General features: G+C 40.8%; 1 protein-coding gene across 14 annotated transcripts in view; it reads right to left on the bottom strand.

Moving 5' to 3' along the window:
• Nucleotides 1-19,307, bottom strand: part of LOC108430243 (unconventional myosin-IXb) — a 125,182-nt gene that overhangs the window by 33,084 nt on the left and 72,791 nt on the right. For 10 of the 14 annotated variants that reach the window (XR_005131527.1, XM_037545386.1, XM_037545384.1 and 7 more), the window contains 14 exons: nt 18,520-18,649; nt 17,552-17,641; nt 17,268-17,384; nt 15,619-15,753; nt 14,525-14,646; nt 13,900-14,041; nt 11,827-12,022; nt 10,199-10,274; nt 8,472-8,564; nt 5,856-5,969; nt 3,281-3,320; nt 2,017-2,133; nt 1,768-1,848; nt 395-505 (listed from right to left, as the gene is read on the bottom strand). Coding sequence is in view for 13 of the 14 variants with exons in the window: in XM_037545386.1 (XP_037401283.1) it covers nt 395-505; nt 1,768-1,848; nt 2,017-2,133; nt 3,281-3,320; nt 5,856-5,969; nt 8,472-8,564; nt 10,199-10,274; nt 11,827-12,022; nt 13,900-14,041; nt 14,525-14,646; nt 15,619-15,753; nt 17,268-17,384; nt 17,552-17,641; nt 18,520-18,649 (1,564 nt within the window). In the remaining variant the exon portion in view is untranslated. The remainder of the gene's footprint in view (nt 1-394; nt 506-1,767; nt 1,849-2,016; nt 2,134-3,280; nt 3,321-5,855; nt 5,970-8,471; nt 8,565-10,198; nt 10,275-11,826; nt 12,023-13,899; nt 14,042-14,524; nt 14,647-15,618; nt 15,754-17,267; nt 17,385-17,551; nt 17,642-18,519; nt 18,650-19,307) is intronic. The other 4 variants (XM_017702599.2, XM_017702606.2, XM_017702601.2 and 1 more) reach the window with 3 other exon arrangements.

A 19,307-nucleotide genomic window follows, 5' to 3' on the forward strand; every position in this document is an offset into this window, starting at 1 on the left:
ATTGGTGCTCTGGCTTTGCGCTTCTTTCGTTTTGACATGTGACGTTTTTATACACACAGAAACCAAAAGGAACGACAGATTTCTCAGAATGTAGGAGGAAAAAGTCGGATATTAGATTCTGAAATGTAGTGGAGTGAAAGGAAAAAGTCGCCCAGAACGGAGAAACTTCAGTACAGATACACCAAAAATACTAAAGTACAGAAACTAATTACATTTACTTTGTTACGGTACACCACTGATTATTATTAGTAGTATAGAATTAATTAGAAGGTAAAAAGAGAATATAATCAAAGTATGCAGATTAAAATGTAAGACAATAAACTAAACAATAAAAGAATAGGCTAATAAGCTTAACAGGACGCATCACTTCAGCTTGACGTGATTTGTGGTCTACCTGGAAGGTGTATTTAGCGCTGTAGCCTGATCTCCTGATGCGCACCGTCTCCAGCATGCCTGTGTAACGCAGCTGCTGCAGGACCAGCGCCTCATCAAAACACATCTCCTTCTGCTCAAACACACACAGACAGACCATCATTGCAGAACACTGTTCTATAGGGATGAGACCAATTTTAGTCCAGGCTACGTAAAAATTTTTTTTTTACTCACTAATTATTCCAAACTCTTTGTGCAGCAAGGTTTACCCTACACCTAGATGGTGCTTCAAGGGTTCTTTAGTAAAGAAAACCGTTCTATATAGAACCATGGACACTCAAAGAACTCTTTGCATGATTCATGATCTTCAGGCTGATTGAGAACGTGCTGTGGATGGTTCTATATAAAACCTTTTTGAAAATGGTTTTGTATAGCACCCAAAAGAGTTCCTCTATTGCTACAGTGTAAGGTTGTAACAACAGGAGAACCCTTCTGAGTGCTACACTGAACCCTGTACAAAAAGGTGGAACCGACTATAGCACATCAATCCAAAGAAGCCTTTCATGATGCAAAGGACCCTTTAAGTATGCACGTCCATGGTTCTATATAGAACCATTTTCTTCACTACAGAACCCTTAAAAGAACCTTTTTAACCTCTTCAACTCCTCGAGACCACCGGTGGGTCCAAAACACACTCGGTCATGTTCTTCATAACGTTCATATTTCATAAGCTCCATTCAGAAGCTGGGTGTCATATGAACCCTTATAATAAAAGAAGCTGAACTCAGTTTGTTTTTCTACTGAAAGTCGACCCGTTTTTCCCCAAATCTGGGCTCTAAACTATAAACAGACGGCGTCTCTTCAGCGATCTGCTCTGGAAACATCACTTTTAGAAAATAACACAAAGCGTCTGAGATTTTTGGCTTTCAGCAGTAAATTTTAAGCATATAGTGATATGTGGAGATCATAAAACATGTTCTGTTCATTCGAGGGGCTTTTACAGAAAATAAATAAGTAAAATAAAAATCTGCATTTATTTCATGCAGCTACTGAATAATTTGCCTTACGATTTGGGCGTGTAAATTCAGATAGACAAGCCAAAATATACCCTGGAGAACAAGACGTGGAAGAGTGTATATGGACTGCATGGACTGGGGAGTGAATGGTAAGCTTTGAAACTTTAACAATGTTTATATATTACTTCAACATATTACTGGTTTTCCGTGATATGGGCCCTTTAAGACCAGCCATGCCAGAAAGCATCACCAGGCAAACTGGTCAAGGGTTTGCTGTTCCATCAAAGAAAGGTTAATACATCAACACTGTTAATGCAAGGAGTTAGGGCCTTAATCTGGTAAACGTCTGCATTGTGTGGTACTAGATAGTAGGTAAAACCTTCTCAGCGTTGGAGCGGAGACAGCGGATGAAGAACGGCTCAGCCTTTGCGAGAGTCTCTAGCAGCTTACTGAGGGAAGTCTGAAGAGGAAAGGAACAGGCAACCCGTGAGTACAGGACTGACGAAGTAAAAATAATAAAATCATTAATACCAATTACACTACGGTATCAATATTCAATGATTCTTCTTCTCACTCATCTTCAGCAAAACCAGTAACAGAATAACAATGAAATATGAATCCGCTTTACCTGAAACTGAGCACTGATGCTCGGGGGCTTTTTCTTCTTGTGCAGGTGCAGCAGAGATTTCGTGGTGCGGTCATGAAGACCCACAATGAACTTCAAGGAATGGGAGTCCAGCAGATTCTGCACAACAACCCAGGACAGTCAAGCGGAGCAACACAACACATTTTCCCTCACAACTTGCAGTGAATGGAGGATAAACTGATTACTGGTCCCACAGTCTCAACTGTCAGTTGATTAGGCACCAACTACTCTTTGGGCATTTTATGAGAAACAACTACCATAAACAGATCAGGCGTAATATGATGACCACCTCACTGTCCATTTTATCAGCTCCACTTACTGTATAGCTGCACTCTGTAGTTCTACAGTTACAGACTGTAGTCCATCTGTTTCTCTGATACTCTGTTACCCTGTTCTTCAGTGGTCAGGACCCCCATGGACCCTCACAGAGCAGGTACTATATGGGTGGTGGATCATTCTCAGGACTGCAGCAACACTGATCACCCTTGTTCTTAAAAATGGGGACCAGTACTCTGCTTCTCCACTCATCAGGCGTCCTCTCACTCTCCAGGATTTTGTTAAACAACCTGGTTAAAATGTCCACTGCCTTCTCTCCTAAACATCTCCATACCTCCACAGGTCTGTCATCTGGACCAACTGCCTTTCCATTCTTCATCTTTTTTAAAGCTGCCCTCACTTCCACTTACTGATCCACTATCTCCCCCCGTTGTCCTCCTCTCTCTCTCATTTTCCTCATTCATTAGTTCTTACGGCCATTAATTACACATTACTGCTTTTAGTGTCAGAAAAATGAGCAGAAGGCACATATTTATGAAAAAGAAAAAAAAAAAAATAGAAGCCAACAAGTAAATATAACGTAATTTTTTGTGTTCACAAGCTTCCATTCCTTTTGTGAGACTTTTCAGTTTTTCAAAGAAATCTGCAGGGAAATTTTTCCACATTTTCAAAGTTCAGTCTTAGAAGCTGGCTGCATTTTCTCCCCACCATCCAAGTCATCCCAAACACATCCAACAGTGTTGAAGGTGCGGGCTCGGGAGCGGCCAAACTTTCAGATGTTTTTCTCATGTTTCCTTTTCCAGTAACAGCATCTCAACAGCTGTACTCCTGTTTACAGGGCACTGCATAGGGCAAGTGTTTCTGATAAAATGGCCAATGAGTGTTGGTACGAGGTAATACTGCACCATTTACACCTGATATCGCCAAAATAAATCCACCAATATGCCCATAAGGACCTAAAGAGCTTTACCTTTGGAATGAGCTGCTTGTTCTTGGTGCCCTTGTTCTTCCTGTAAGGGAGGAAGGGAAGGAGAATGAAGGACAAACAGGTTGATGGTGTGCTGGGACGGAGCTGAGAGGTTACTCTATGTTAGTACAGTGAGAGAGCCATGCAATGGCAAAGGGGGGTTTCAAGGAGCAAAGTGATTAAGAGAGATACTCTGACAGGAGAAAAGAGGAAAAGAGGAACGATGGGCTCTCTTCTCTACTTTTGACCTCACTGTTATTACATGAAGCTCACAGAGAAACGAGTACACGAGGAATTATCTGGAAACAACTGAGACCACTAAAAATATTAAAAATATATTTTAAAAACTCGTTAAAATAGAAGACAAAAATAAATCTGTTAGCCAGGTTTGTTTTTATTTTATTTTTACTTAACATTTTGCCACGAGCCCAACTGGCCACTGTTTATTCAAACTATACCCAAACTACAAGGGCAAGAAATACATGAACAATTCAAAAATTATTTTAAATAAAAACAAGGTATTTTATATAAAACAATAGAATAAATTAGCTACATTAAACCTATTTAAATAGCCCCAGTGTACAGTAGGTCTCTTAAAACCGCCCATCCGCTTGAACTAGAGAACTGGCATCTGTCCCATAGATTGTTGCTGGGGAGGAGTTGGGAGCTCATTACGCTGCAGTGCATGCTGGGATTTGTAGTGCAGTTCATGGTGAAAGGGGCTAATATTAATAGAAAATTAAAATAATCTTGCAGGCCGACTAGGATTCTCCCACGGGCCTCGTGTTTGACGCATGGGGTCTACAGCGAACAAACTTTAATGTGCACTCTTCTGAAAAATTTAGCACAAAATTTCTATTTATTTGCTCAGTTTAAAAGATTGGAAAACACACTGTACAGTATAAAATGAGTTATGGCACATGTTATGTTTTATTTTTTAATTCCGTAAATAAACAATAACTGCATTAGTGTGTTCTCTGAACAGGGCATGTTAAACATGCAGTTTGACCCGGGGACATGTACACTTTCGCATACCACTGGATATACAGGTTATTCATATATACACATACATATGAGCACAGGATCTACAATCTATGTACACTGATCAGGCGTAACATCATGACCACCTCCTTGTTTCTATGCTCAGCTCCACTTACTGTATAGCTGCACTCTGTAGTTCTACAGTTACAGACTGTAGTCCATCTGTTTCTCTGATACTCTGTTACCCTGTTCTTCAGTGGTCAGGACCCCCATGGACCCTCACAGAGCAGGTACTATTTGGGTGGTGGGTCACTCTCAGCACTGCAGTAACACTGATGTGGTGGTGGTGTGTTAGTGTGTGTTGTGCTGCTGGAGCTTTTAAACACTGTGTCCACTCCCAGTCCACTCCATTAGATACCCCTAGGTTGTTGGTCCACTTTGTAGATGTAAAGTCAGAGACGACAGCTCATCTGCTGCTGCACAGTTTGTGTTGGTCATCCTCTAGTCCTTCATCAGTGGTCACAGGACGCTGCACACAGGAAGCTGTTGGCTGGATGATTTTGGTTGGTGGACTACTCTCAGTCCAGCAGTGACACTGAGGTGTTTAAAAACCTCTAGATGCACTGCTGTGTCTGATCCACTCAGACCAGCGCAACACACACTAACACACCACCACCACGTCAGTTTTACTGCAGAGCTGAGAATGATCCACCACCCAAACAGTACCTGCTCTGTGAGGGTCCCTGGGGGTCCTGACCACTGAAGAACAGGGTAACAGAGTATCAGAGAAACAGATGGACTACAGTCTGTAACTGTAGAACTACAGAGTGCAGCTATACAGTCAGTGGAGCTGATAAAATGGACAGTGAGCGCAGAAACAAGGAGGTGGTCAGAATCTTACACCTGATCAGTGTATGAACTGCAGTTACAATTTCAAGGTAAGACTGATTATGTTAATTAAAATTTCCTATTTCTTGGCAAAAAATGACTATTATTATTGGTTTATTATTATTTTGTGGGAAACCTCTTGGCGAACGTTACAGATATCAGCAGAACATAAAATTTAAGGCGAAGAACAAAACAAAACCAAGGCTGTACATTCAAGTGAGTCAAGTCAGCGAGCTCATGCACTGTGTTAGCACCCGAGTCCTTCCCTACAGCGGAAACAATATTGTGTGCTACATTAAATTGCATTACTACCAGAAAAAAAAAGCAGAGGTGAGTTTTGTTTTTGTAAGTTAGCATCAGAGACGAACACGAACACTCTAACCACAAAAAAACAGTTCAGAACTAATGCAGCAAGCTAACGAAGCTCAGCTCTCGGCTCGTAAACACCACATTCTTTTACCTCGAGCAAGCCAAGGGCCGCACAAATTAGTGCCGAACATGTTAGGAGTCTATTAGAGTTGCACAGAGTGGGGTGCGTTCATTATAAACTCGACTGTTTCTCTGCTTTACGAGCAGCGAGTGTTTCTGTAATGCATCTCAGACACGAGCAAAAGGCCAATCAGCTACATGGCATGATGTTGGGGTAAGCAGGCTGGGGTTGAGGGGTTTATTTCAGGAGGGCCGGAGGGGTTTCGGAGAACTGACTCACTGAACGAAGTGGCGTGGGAACCGCAGGCGACCCCATGACTGAAGAAGCTTACGCGGATCCTCGCCATCCAACTGCAAGTCCTTAATGGAGCTCATAATTTGGGCGTGAATGTCCCTGATTCAGCCCGACAGGTGAGGAAAGACGAGGAGAAAAGTTGGAGAGTGAGGTAAGGTGTGGTAAAAAGGACAGGAACCCAACACAGTCGTTAATTATGCACCTCTGGAAAGGAAAGTCCCTTCACCAAAGACAAACACAGTCATCGTTCACTAAATAAATAAATTAATGAGTAAAATTAAAAACTTGGTGGTAGCAGATGGAGGTCCGAAGGCGGCTCAAAGTCCGAAGGCCAGTTTAAAGTAGTATTTGAAATATTTGAGCCGAACAACCAAAGACACGACAGCTCACATCAGGTTTGGCCGGCATTTCCCAAACGTGTCAGTCTTAAGTCGGGTCAAATTTCACGTTTGGGTTTTCACAGCCCTCCTTCCACTTCTAACAGGTTTCCGCTTATTTCCCCGCTTTTGTTTTTAATACTTTATTCTCTTGCTCTACTTTCAGCACCTTAACACAGCAAGATTTAGGCACTGAGGTTGCACTGAGAAAATGGATGTGAAAGAGATAAAACCGCGAATCGATTCAGGAAAACACAGTTGGGTGTCATTAATAAAGTAGTCAAAAGTACTGTTGGGACACCATCAATACAATTTATATTTTGCTTATTTATTATTGAGCTAAATATATAATTTATTTTTTTGCATCTATCCAAAAAGTTACGGCAAGCAGCAACAACAGCAGCCAGGTTTCTAAGTGATAAATTTGTTAAAGCAGAATCGAGTTCTTTTTCAATAGTTGATTATATTATAAATCCATATTTTTCAATGTTATTGATTTTTATTTGATTGTTGCTACACTAATTTCACCAGCAGCATCCTTTCAGGTTTTATTTAGCATTCTGAGGCTGGTTCAGGTCTGTTTAACAGAATTTTTTGGGCTTGGGTCAGTTTTGGACTGATGTGATTTGGGTCGTGTCGAGACTCGTGTCGAGTCGGTTTAGGCCAGAAAGTTCCCAGGCTGTGTTTGGACCACAATTTCGGGTCCGATTAAAGCTGTAATTCTCACAGAAAGAATTTCTGAAGCGTTTTTAAGTCGACCGTCTAACGGAACAGACACGCCAGTTATGCTAGACAAAAACTGGAGCTCCTCCATCCTCTCATCTGTCACACAACGTCCATAGCGGTCCATTAACGAATTACATTAGAAATGCTGACCATTTTTAAAACCATAATCCTTTTTTGCCAACTTTAGCATTACATTAACAGTATCTGGAGGTTGCTGGCATGATGAAGGGCTTTTTTTCAGCTTGCATAACATTTTATACCAATGCTGCTTCATGAGAAATGAAAAGTTGCTTGTCCCCCTTGAGTGGACGGAGGGTCCCTTATACATCACTGCCGCTGTGTTGCGTCTGGTACGAATAAGTGATCTAGAATCGGCCCTGGACGCCTGTGACGTTCATCTTCTACCACGACAGAGAGTCCCGAGATTTCGATAAGCAGCATGGTAGAGCGGTTTTAAACCATGCTTTTGTGTGAGTGCTGAGGACATGCACTCAGGGACGGCAGGTGAATTTCCATGCAGGTGTTACTCTCGTGGGGCTGGGGTTAAACCGGTGCTGAATGGGCGGCTCTTGGTGGTACATGCACTTATAAAACCTACCGCACTGCTCAGAACCGCAGGGGGTCGAAGAGGAACGCACTGGCAGGGAAGAATGGGGAGCTAAGCTAATAAAACACTAGGTTCTCTCTAACGTGGCTCAGAATGAATGACAGCCAGCAGCCACTAGTTAGCATGATGTCATTTCCATGATGCTAACTGGTTGCTGTGCTTGCTTTCACTGACTGCGAGCAACGCTGGCATTTTTAATTGAACTGTTCCTTCAACATGTGCAAACTTTCCTGTTAGAGCCTGGAAAAAGTAACAATGCCACAGCCTATATACAGTCGTAGACAAGAGTTTAAGTGCCCCTGACGAAAATATGAATTGATTTTCTGACGTTAACACACCCTCTAGACAGAGAGGCCTCTGACAAAAAAAAAAAAGACCTTGTGGCAAAAGTTGCCAAATCTTATATATATATATATATATATATATATATATATATATATATATATATATATATATATATATATATATATATATATATATATATATATATATATATATATATAAAAACAGATTTTTGCGGAAAAATGCCATGAAGTTCTCTCTCCGAAGAGGATGACGCGTCAGCTCATTTTCACTGACGTTAGAAAACGTCCTTTCTCTGGGGCGCTCAAACTTTTGCACACCACTGTACATCAAAGATGGACTTCACTAATCATCGCAGACAGACAGGCAGAATGACCATGTCTTGTCTATTAACAATAGCTGATCGAAAAACACCATCAGCATCCAAAATGACGTCTTTATACGCAACTTTTCTGTTTAAACAGTGAAACTGAACTCTCGGTTTTGTGTAAGATTAGCTTAGCTCAACTGTAAGCCCACTGAAAGAAGACACTGCAGTCAGCTCCTCCTGCCAGACCCCCTGCTCCGCTCTGCCTCCTGCACACTTACTTCTTACTCTCATAACTAGCAAAGATGTCCTCAAAAGCCTCTAGGGGGCGCTCCTCTGAGTGATCAAAGGAGAAATCGAGCATAGATGTATGGCTGTAGAGGAGAAACAGCATACAGGCAATCACTGATGGACAGAAGTGACCTGAAAGGCCGGAAGGGGCCGATTTACAACCGGTACTCTCCCGTAGGTTTGGTCAATTAGAAGGGAAAAAAAAAAAAAAAAGGTCAAAGATCAGCAGAGTTGGCAGTTTTTCCACCAATAACAGGCCAACACAAGGCAGACAATATACAGTCTACTCTTTTTGTAAAAACGATTTTTTTTTAAAAAACAAAAGCTAAAAGTGAGTGTGAGATAAATAAAGATCATTAAAGATTATTATTATTATTATTTTTATTACTGCTGAGGTCTTTGAAACAATGTGTTTCTTTGTGAAATACTTCATTCTTACGACATCGTTTTAGGGCCACTAATAAAAATAACTTTGAGAATAAAGTCGTAATATTTATTTGGAGGATAAAGTGGTCTAACTTTTGGGGGCTACCATCTCCAGTCTCTCTGTGGATCATTTTGATCTTCATTCTCACTGTCTGTGAACCTTCATGCCCTCTTTGAATGGGGGGAGATGGAGCCCCTATAGCCGTGTAGACCACCTTGCCTCCGATTCTCCTTCAACAACACAGACAGACGGTTTCCTCCGTGTCCGTCCGGCTCTTTATTCTAGATAAACAGTTTCCTGCTCAGCCGTTTCAGCCGGTTCTTATACTGATACCAGGCTGGTGCTGATGTGCAGGAGAGACGGGGAGGCTGAGTGTTTCTTTATGGGGGAATCGATATGAAACTGCAGCTCCACCAACTCAACGCCCTTCATTTAACTGTACTTTCCTGGTACTAATGCCACTTTAATGACGTAATTCTACAATTATTTTCTCTAAATATTACGACTTCATTCTCAAAACATCATGTACAACTTTTTCCCTTATATGACTTCTTTCTCTGAATAGCATGAATTTTCTCCAAATACAACTTTTTTCCTCAAAGTCTACTATTTTTAATTTTTATTAACAGTGGCCCTGAAACGGCATCATAAATTCCAAAGCAAGATAAAAAGCACAAATCTTACTAAAGGCCTCCACGGGCACAGAACTGCATTCAAAATGATGGCATGAAGCATTAAGCACTGATTTCATCACATCCTGTTCATTCGCTGAAGACTATTAGCTTAATTGCTGAGTGTGGCTGTATTAACCAGGGCAGCAAGGTTATAAAAAAAAAAAAAACAAGGCTATAAAGTAATATTACTGTAATTCTTTTATGTCATATTATTTATCAGGTATTGGCAACTTTTAGAGAGCACTGATGCTGTATTAGTGGTATATTTAAGCCATGTGGAAGCACATTTAACAAAATTCAGCATCATCTGAACTCTGAGTATAAATGTTGGACTATTTCTTTAAATAACCTTCAAACCTCACTGGCTATGACCATTTCACGAGTTGATGCACACTAACCACAGACATATGCGAGTGGAAGGCCAAGTAATGTGTGCTGCAGTAGAGACTACCTGCCTGCATTGTGCTTCTGGGAGGAGAGAAGGGTCACATGACCACCCCATACAAAACGCAAAGAACAGGAAGAGATAGAGTTCCTCACAGCACTTCCTCCTTTTTATTTCTTTGTCTCTCTCCCTCTCCAATCTAGCCAGCAGCAGTCCTAGTTTAGGCCTTACCGATACATCCGCTCAATCTGCGTGTTGGACCTCTGCAGCTCCCCCAGTGGAACTCTCGAGGCAGGTCTGACCACACCTGCACAGAGAAACACTGATGCATGAGCAGTGGGCAAAAATATATCACCACAATACTGAGGTCTGCAAACAAGCTGGAACCAAATGCACCAGCAACACAGCAATCCCACCCAACGATGACAATTTTATATACAATATATATTAATCTGCTACTTGTTACTGTGCAGTTTTCTTCAAGTTTATATATTTCACTCATAGATAAAAACAGAACTGAGCATATAAATATAAAAATATAAATATAAAAACTGGATTAACTAACGCGAGACATTCAAAAATAAAAGAGACACCAACTATGCAGGTACTAAATATTGGTTGTTGTTTACAGACTGCATAATTAGTCTAAATCTGTCTTTATTTATCTAATGGATGGATACAGGGTCATGGATTGTTTAGTACTGAGAGCCTGAGTTGTAACCTAACTGCACTATTTTTTATTATTATTATTTATGGAATTAATATGGTTAAATATTAATTAAATATTAACATTAAATTAGTGCCGTTAAAATGTTCCTAAATTAATTTCATCTTATTTTAAATACATAATCCGTCTACGTCTCCGGCTGCTTTTGGCTGGTTGGCTAGAGTAAGAGAAGTCTGAAAAAGTCTGAAAAACTGACCACATTAAAAAGCCAGGGAAAAAAAAACTGAATGAAAGAATGGAAAAACAAAACAAAGGAGAAAAGCATCATTCAATGAAAAATATGATGAACTGGGTATATGAGAAGCTAGCAAATGAGGCTATGAAGCAGTCGAATTTCATCACCACTTGAGAGAAAATAAAAAGTTTATTTCAAGCTACAAACAGCAAAACCAAGGCGAAACATGTGCATCGCAGTCCCTCGTCCACACCCACCCACCCCAAGCCGGTTTTTCAGTTTGGGAGCCCCTGATCTACATGTAGTGATGATGCACATGATGTACGCAAAGTGTAATGTGATATAATTCGTCTCAATAAAGAACAAACCCAAAATTAACTCCTTTTCCAACACAACTAAAAACGAGGACCTGCCTAATTATACTTGTGTCCAAAAGTCAAATTCCAGGTTTTGCTGATTTTCTAAGTGAATATAAGTTAAAACATCCTTTACAGAAAAGCCACTGCAGCACATATTAATATACAATTACTCTTTACTTGCTGAATTTGACATATAAGGAAAAAATTAAATCATTAAATTATTTTATTTTGCACCCAGTGTGGTAAACAGATAAATAGAAATAGGTAAATGAACAGAAATAGTGCACTAAAATGTGCATAAGAAAAGATAAGCTCGTTCTCTGCACAGGGCGTGTTAATTAAAATTAACAAACATTTTGTTAATGTTATTTGACCAGGGTGTCCAAACTTTTGCATATGACTATGCTTTCATTAAAACAATACCCCTTTGAGAGTTCATTCTCCTTATTCTCCCCACTCAGCAGGTTTAATCGTCTTAAGCTTAGTCTTGCGTCATAAACCAGCTCTTTCACATGTGGGCTAAAAATAAAACCTAAAAACAAAAACAGGTTTTTTTTAACACTAATCTGGTTCTAATGCTCAACTCTGCTGGACTTACCAGCGCTCTTGGCAGCCCAGCGGCGTCCGGCCTCATTAAAGGCCGCTAGAGCGCGGACTGCGGCCCGGAGGATTCCCCACCGGAACATGGCCACCGGATCCATCCCGATCAGCTGCCGGACGTAAGCCCGGTCACTGCTCCGCAACAGGGCCACGATGTCTGGACGCATGTGGTCTGTGTTCTTCTCCCGGAAATCCTGCAAGATGATGTGTGGTCAAACAAGCTGGAGTGTCAGAGACAGGTGACCCAAATGTACAAGAACATGAGCAGGAAAGACCCTGGAAAACAGTGTAATGTATAGAACCAAACATGCTAAAGACGTGACTGGACAGTGTTTACCTTTCACTCTTAATGGAAGCGCACAAACTAGAGCCCATGTGTCAAACAAGGCCTGCAGGCCAACTCAAGCCCATGACACAGTCCCATTTGCCTATTTTTCTGTTGCAGTTCTGGCATATTTTAAATAAACAATGGCCTGTTCTGGTCATGGCAATATGTTAAGCAAAAATGAAGTAAAAACACAGCTGGCCCACAGATTTTTTTGATGTGGCCGTTTAAGTGGTCGGGTTTGACACCCCTGGATTAGGGGGTCATAAAGAAAGGCAAGAATACACACACACTCACCGGCCACTTTATTAGGTACAGTTCAGTTGCTTGTTAACACAAATAGCTAATCAGCCAATCACACGGCCGCAGCTCACTGCATTTAGGCCTGTAGAGGTGGTCAAGACAACCTGCTGAAGTGCAGGCCGAGCATCAGAATGGGGGAGAAAGGGGATTTAAGGGGCTTTGAACGTGGCGTGGTTGTTGGTGCCAGACGGGCTGGTCTGAGTATTTCAGAAACTGCTGATCTGCTGGGATTTTCACGCATAACCATCTCTAGGGTTTACAGAGAACGGTCAGAAAAAGAGGAAACATCCAGTGAGCGGTCAGTTGTGTGGACGAAAACGCCTTGTAGATGTGAGAGGTCAGAGGAGAACGGGCAGACTGGTTCCAGATGATAGAAAGGCAGCAGGAACTCAAATAACCAACCAGAATCTCTGAGGAACGTTTCCAACACCTTGTTGAAAGTCTGCCAAGAAGAATTAAGACAGTTCTGAAGGAAAAAGGGGGTCCAGCCTTTTACTAGCACCTAATAAAGTGGCCGGTGAGTGTATTTAGCATTTAGCTTTGTAGCTGTGTGGATTGCTCTCCAAAACAGATTATGCTCACTTCAGGCATAAATTCAGCATTTAATACTTTAAAAATAAATAAATAAGCAAAACGGTGCTCATTATTTTTCAATAAACAGCTAAGTCAACATATAATAATAATAATAATAATAATAACAATAACAACAACAAAAACAATAATAATGAATCATTTAAAATGATGACAAATTAAAAGGAGCACACTGTAACTTTTGTAGCCGGATAAAGCAACAAAAAGTCTAACTGTGCACAGTAAAGAAAGTAAGAACACAGAGGGAAGTAGTGGGCGCCAACCGGTTCACCCGGGACACCTTTTGAACTTTTGTCATAACTGTTATACTGGTTTGCCGCAAAAGTGCAGATAATGCGACACACGAACAGCACACACCACGCTCGCTTTAGCCTGTTGAGCTGAGCAGCTGCATCAAGGATGTTTTAGTCACATCTGAAATTAATACGAAGGTGCAAGTCGACTCGTTCCTCCTTAAATGGTGCAGCAGTTCCATTCAGGCTCTTGTACAGTTGCCAACTTCATAATATAAACTGAGCCATGAAACAACATTTAGCACTGGTTTTTTCACAGACAGTGGGGCTTGTGACAGAAAACAATACTGATATATTTATATCTATATATTATTAATGTTTCACTATTTTGCAAAACAAAAATTATTATTTTAAAGCTTGGGATTTCATTTGGTGTGATGCTACAGAGTTCTGTACATCCCTAATGGAAAGTACTTTACTTTTCATCTTTTTACTTAACGTGCTAAAATCGACTCCTTTATGATCGGACACCGACTCTCCTCTCCCTGAAAAACAGACAGCAGAAAATGGCACACTGGGAAAAGAGCTGTAGAGGTTAGTTAGCTACAGACGCTGTTACCTTGATCTGGTACTTGACCTTCCCAGCAAAATGAAGGATGACAAACGCAGGCTCCATCACAGGCGTGGCCACAAAGTAGTGGTTTCTCTCATGCTGCTGTTTGAATTTGGCCAGCAGGGTTTTATCTGTAGCGTGAGGGAAACTAGAGAGAGAGAGAGAGAGAGAGAGAGAGAGAGAGAGAGAGAGAGAGAGAGAGAGAGAGAGAGAGAGAGAGAGAGAGAGAGAGAGAGAGAGAGAGAGAGAGAGAGAGAGAGAGAGAGAGAGAGAGAGAGAGAGAGAGGGGTGCAAAAAGAAAAGAGAAAGACAACAAAGAAAGTGAGAGAGAGCAAATAAAAAGAGAGAAAAGAGAAAATAAAGAGAAGACAGAGGAGCAAATGTGAGGAGCGCTTTTCTGATTAAAAAAATATGACCTGTTTGAAATGCATAGTGAGTCCAGAGTGCATATTTCACACCACTGAGAAACAAAATATGAAAAACAGAGCAAATGAAAGACAGACAGCATGAGAGAAACTGAATAAGTCAGAGAGAGTGAGAGAGAGAGAGCGAGAGAGAGAGAGAGAAGGCAGTTTGTGGTGATATGTGAACACGGCAAAGCCCACTCTCTCACTCTCAGCGTGTCGCTTACTTGCTCTCCTCGTCCAGTAAATAGAGAAGCCCAGTGGGCTTTTTGCTGATGAGCTGGATGCAGCCCACATTATCTGTGTAGTCGATGTTGTGCCAGGTGATGCCTTCTGCCTGATACTCCTCCTGCAGGTGGAGAATAAAACACGATGATTAACAGAGCGGTAAGAAAAAAAAAAAAAATCTATATAGAATTAATCTATACTGTATAATCTGTGCGTGTGCGCATATTTATTTATATATATATATATATACATACATATATAACAGCCACATACATATATATATATATATATATATATATATATATATATATATATATATATATATATATATATATATATATAGCCACACACACACACATATATATATATATAGCCACACACACACACACATATATATAGCCACACACACACATACATATATATAGCCACACACACACATATTATATATATAGCCACACACACACACATATATATACAGCCACACACACACACACACACATATTTTATTTATATATATATATATATATATATATATATATATATATATATATATATATATATATATATATATATATATATAAAACACACACACACACACACACACACACACACACACGTACACGTGTGTGTGTGTGTGTAAAAAACACAAGAAAAAATGCCAAGTTATTAACTTCGAGTTAATCAAGGGTAGAAAAGGATAGAACTTTTCAAAAAGGATCTGTATAGAACCATCTAAGGAAATTCTCCATCAGTCTGAAGAACCCTTTAATGACGCAAAGAACCATTTAAGCATGTTAACGGTTCCTTGTATGTTCAGGGCTCTACACAGAACCTTAAAAAAACAAAACAAAAAAAACAGAGAACCTTTGAAAGAGCACCTTAAGAGCGTGCCATATTTCATAGGGATTCTTTCCACATTTCTTTTTTGGCTTAAAAGATGTACCTCAAGTGAATACACTGAATATACACAAACCTTTACATGAATTTTGGTGATTTTATTAAATATGTGAACAAAAGCCACCAAGTTTTTTTCCCCCCACTCAATTTCGCACACAGACAGACCCCCACTGAAGAGCAATACCGCGAGTCTGACCTGCTCCAGCGTAAAGATGTGCTGGTTAAAGTAATACTGCAACTGTTCGTTGGCGTAGTTGATGCAGAACTGCTCGAAGCTGTTCGTCTCAAAATCCTCAAAGCCGAAGATGTCCAGAACACCAATGGACAAACACTGGAACATGGAGAAGAAACGAGATGACGGTTAAGATGGATGCAGAAGCGATCAGACTGTACTGAAGCTCTTCAGCGCAATGATTTCCCATATTCAAACTGTGGATCATTCTGGATGATCAGAAAAGTGAAGAACTTGCACTTAATGTTTTTAATTTTAATAATTAGAACAACTCATTATTTAAAAACAGCATGTGCATTTTTAACTTTCTTGCAAACTTTGTATTATCACTGTTAACTACTTACTATTAGTATGTAGTTTTAAGATTAAGTGACTTTTAGTGCTACAATGGTGGAATTTCACCTCCGCAATCTAACCCATCTGTGCAGTGAGACACCACATACACACTAGTGAACACACACACACACTAGGGGGCAGTGAGCACACTTGCCCGGAGCAGTTGGGGGTTAGGCGCATTGCTCAAGGGCACCTCAGTCACGTACTGTCGGCTCAGGGGGTCAAACCGGCGATCTTCCGGCAAGGCTGGTTCCCTAACCTCATGCCCATAACTGCCCCAAGTTAGTTACAATATAAATCACTTATTAACCCCTTATAATTCTATGCTTATTACATACTAAGACTTATTATTTCTTTACTACAGGGACAGTGCAAACTGGTGGAGCTAATTTTAGATTATAGAAGTGTGTAATTGCACTTTGAGCTTTTAAGGAGTTGAACTGCTTGCAATTGTGCCTGCCAATTTTTCAGCTTATGTTCCATTTAGGCCAAATTAAGAGCACCAGCACAGTTTAATCATAAGGTAGCTGTGGCTTTTAAACAAACAAACAAACAAACAAACAAATAAATACACTGCATGTGTCAAATAAGACATCACCTGCTTTCTCTTCATCCGGGGTGGTGAACTCCAGTCCCAGATCTTTTTACCTACTCAAACACCACCTGAACCAACTCAGTAGTTCACTGGCAGGTCTAGCAGATGTGAGAGGAGGAAAATCACCAGACTGTGCTGGACGCCGGCCCTCCAGGACTGCAGTTCGCCACCCATTCTCTACATGTTCTGACGTAGTACAGCACTAAGGCACAGTGACTAGCATGATCTCTCGCTCTTGATATTTAGGGAGTTGTTCTAGATGGACTGTCATTTGTACCTTCGGCTTACAAGACCATTCATATATAAAGACAAAACCACTTGTTACAACAAATACTATTCCCAGGAACCTCAGAGGCTCCAACACGAAACCTGTTGTCTTTAATGAGGAAGATTTCTACACAACTCAGTGGTTGAGATGTAAGCAAAGCCATTCTGAGTGGTTTGATGCGAAACCAATGTGATGTTCATTGTGAAGACTCTGCTTTCTTTACAGTGGTGCTGACAGGAACCAGGGGTCGCCTTGTCTACCATGCATTAAACTCTTCAGACGTCTGGTTCCTATCACCACCACTGTGAACAATCCTGACTAAGAATCTGAAGAATGCATCAAATGACTCCGTAAGAATGTGCAACTGTAACAACTGTAGGCTTCGGGTCTAATACAGAACAAACTGTTCCTCACCGGAACAGATTCCTCCATGTCCTTCTTGTTGAGAAGTGCATGGTTGATTCGCAGGACGATCCAGTCGAACAGGGCGCTGTACAGAGACTTGGCCATGGAGTCCCGCGCTGTGATCGCCTGGGGGAGGTGGGGTAGCTATGAGTGATTGGCTATGGAACAATAAACTAATAGCTAAGAAAGAATAAGCTGTTGTAGTAGCTTTGGAAAGATTAGCTGTTTGCTATAAAACACACATCCAGATCAGCCTGCGAGGTGAAGAGTTCAGGATTCTGTGGCTACTTTACCTCACTGTGACTGTAGGGCAGAATCAGCTTATCATTGACTGTAACCGTTTTCCTCTTCGTAAGAGCCTCGACCAGCAGCTCCTCTTTGACCTGCGAAATGAAACACACATTAACATATTACAGTTATTCATAACAGCCACCTGGAACACATTTGGATATAATCAAGGACGCATTCAGATATCACAGCTCAGGGGTCGCAACCCAAATGTTAAGAGCCCTTGTGTCCTTTAACAATACACACACACACACACACACACACACACACAGGGAGCCACAACATTTTATGCCAATTTTATTGTACTAACACTTTACCATCTAGGCTGTAAATATGTCTCAGTATGTGCTAATGTCCTAGTACAGGCTAAAAACTGTAATATAGCCTAAAATGCAAACTCAACTGTGCTCTGCTTTAAGCTTTAGCTCACCTATAGCCACTTTTCTCGCATCTCTGGCAGGAAACTTCTCCTCTAAAGTCGAATAGTTTCTTGTAAAATGTCTCTCAACATTAAATTTTTAACAAGACACCTTCTGTTCTTAAATCTCTCTCTTTGCCGTTTCGTAGCTACTAGCTAGGCGAGATTATCTGTGTTGCTATGGTGACCAGCCGTCTGCGCTGATCTTCAGGGTTAAAGGGTGAATCAGCAGTTCTACATTAACTCCAGCGTTTAAGACCATTTACTGCTAAACTGTGTTGAATGATCAGCAGAGCTTTATTTTACTGTAAAGGAGGATTATTTTATTTTTAACTACTAATCTGATCCAGCTCCAGACCGTGTGTTGCTGAGCCCTGGTCTGTCATTTTTACGGTCCAGTTGTTCAGTGCTGTAGAAGTGCTGACCATACCCATCACACGCTCTGAAAAGAGTTTTGTGACTAAATGCAAGATGACATTGATGACATATTGGAATTTCTCGCAATAACAATAACTTTATCATATCAACCCGACCCCGATGTCACCGCTGTCGTACCTTCAGCAGATCTGAGAGATTAGCGAGGACTTCTGGAGGTCCCACGTCCAGCCCCTCGTCCCTCCCTGTGGATTTCCGCCGGTAGGTGACATTGCCCAGGTACAGGATGGCAGACAGGACTGAGAAAATCCTGCAAGGGCAATGGGCGTTTTAAATCTCCAACAAACAAAAATGACTCACACTCACTCAGACACTGCACTTCCTCTTCAGCCAACGTAAACTGTAGGAGTCAACATGTGCAGAGTATGAGCAACGTGGCAGTCGAACTGCTGAACTCAGTGACTCAAACCCATTACTGAGCACTTTTAAGTACATGAGACCAGTTAGATGATCCAAAAGTTGTCACTGGATAATAGTCATCTAAGCGTTTGGCTTCAGTTGTACAAGAAAAGTTGGTTAAAATTATAGAGTCGTGGAGAGAGAGAAAAAAAAAACCTTAGCAAGAATTACACAACCCTGCTGGAGAGGAGTTTGTATGCACACTTTGCAAATGGGATGAATTACATCTTGATTTGTTTCAATGGGCGCTAATTAGTTGCACTTAAATAATAACAAAAATGAACTAATTATTGTTAATACATTCACAACTATTTAAAGAATAAACAGAATTGATTACCATCACTTGTCTTTTGTCACAGCTTAGTCAAACGAACTGTAATCATGGACATGAATTAATGGAGAATTTTAGGGTGGGTTCTTAATTTATTACTTCATATTAAATTCAATTTCCCCCCCCCAAAAAAAGCAAAAATGATAAATGATTGGACAAATGGAAGTAATATTTCGCC

Source organism: Pygocentrus nattereri, chromosome 15 (genome assembly GCF_015220715.1).
Source record: "Pygocentrus nattereri isolate fPygNat1 chromosome 15, fPygNat1.pri, whole genome shotgun sequence".
Taxonomy (NCBI): Eukaryota; Metazoa; Chordata; class Actinopteri; order Characiformes; family Serrasalmidae; genus Pygocentrus; species Pygocentrus nattereri.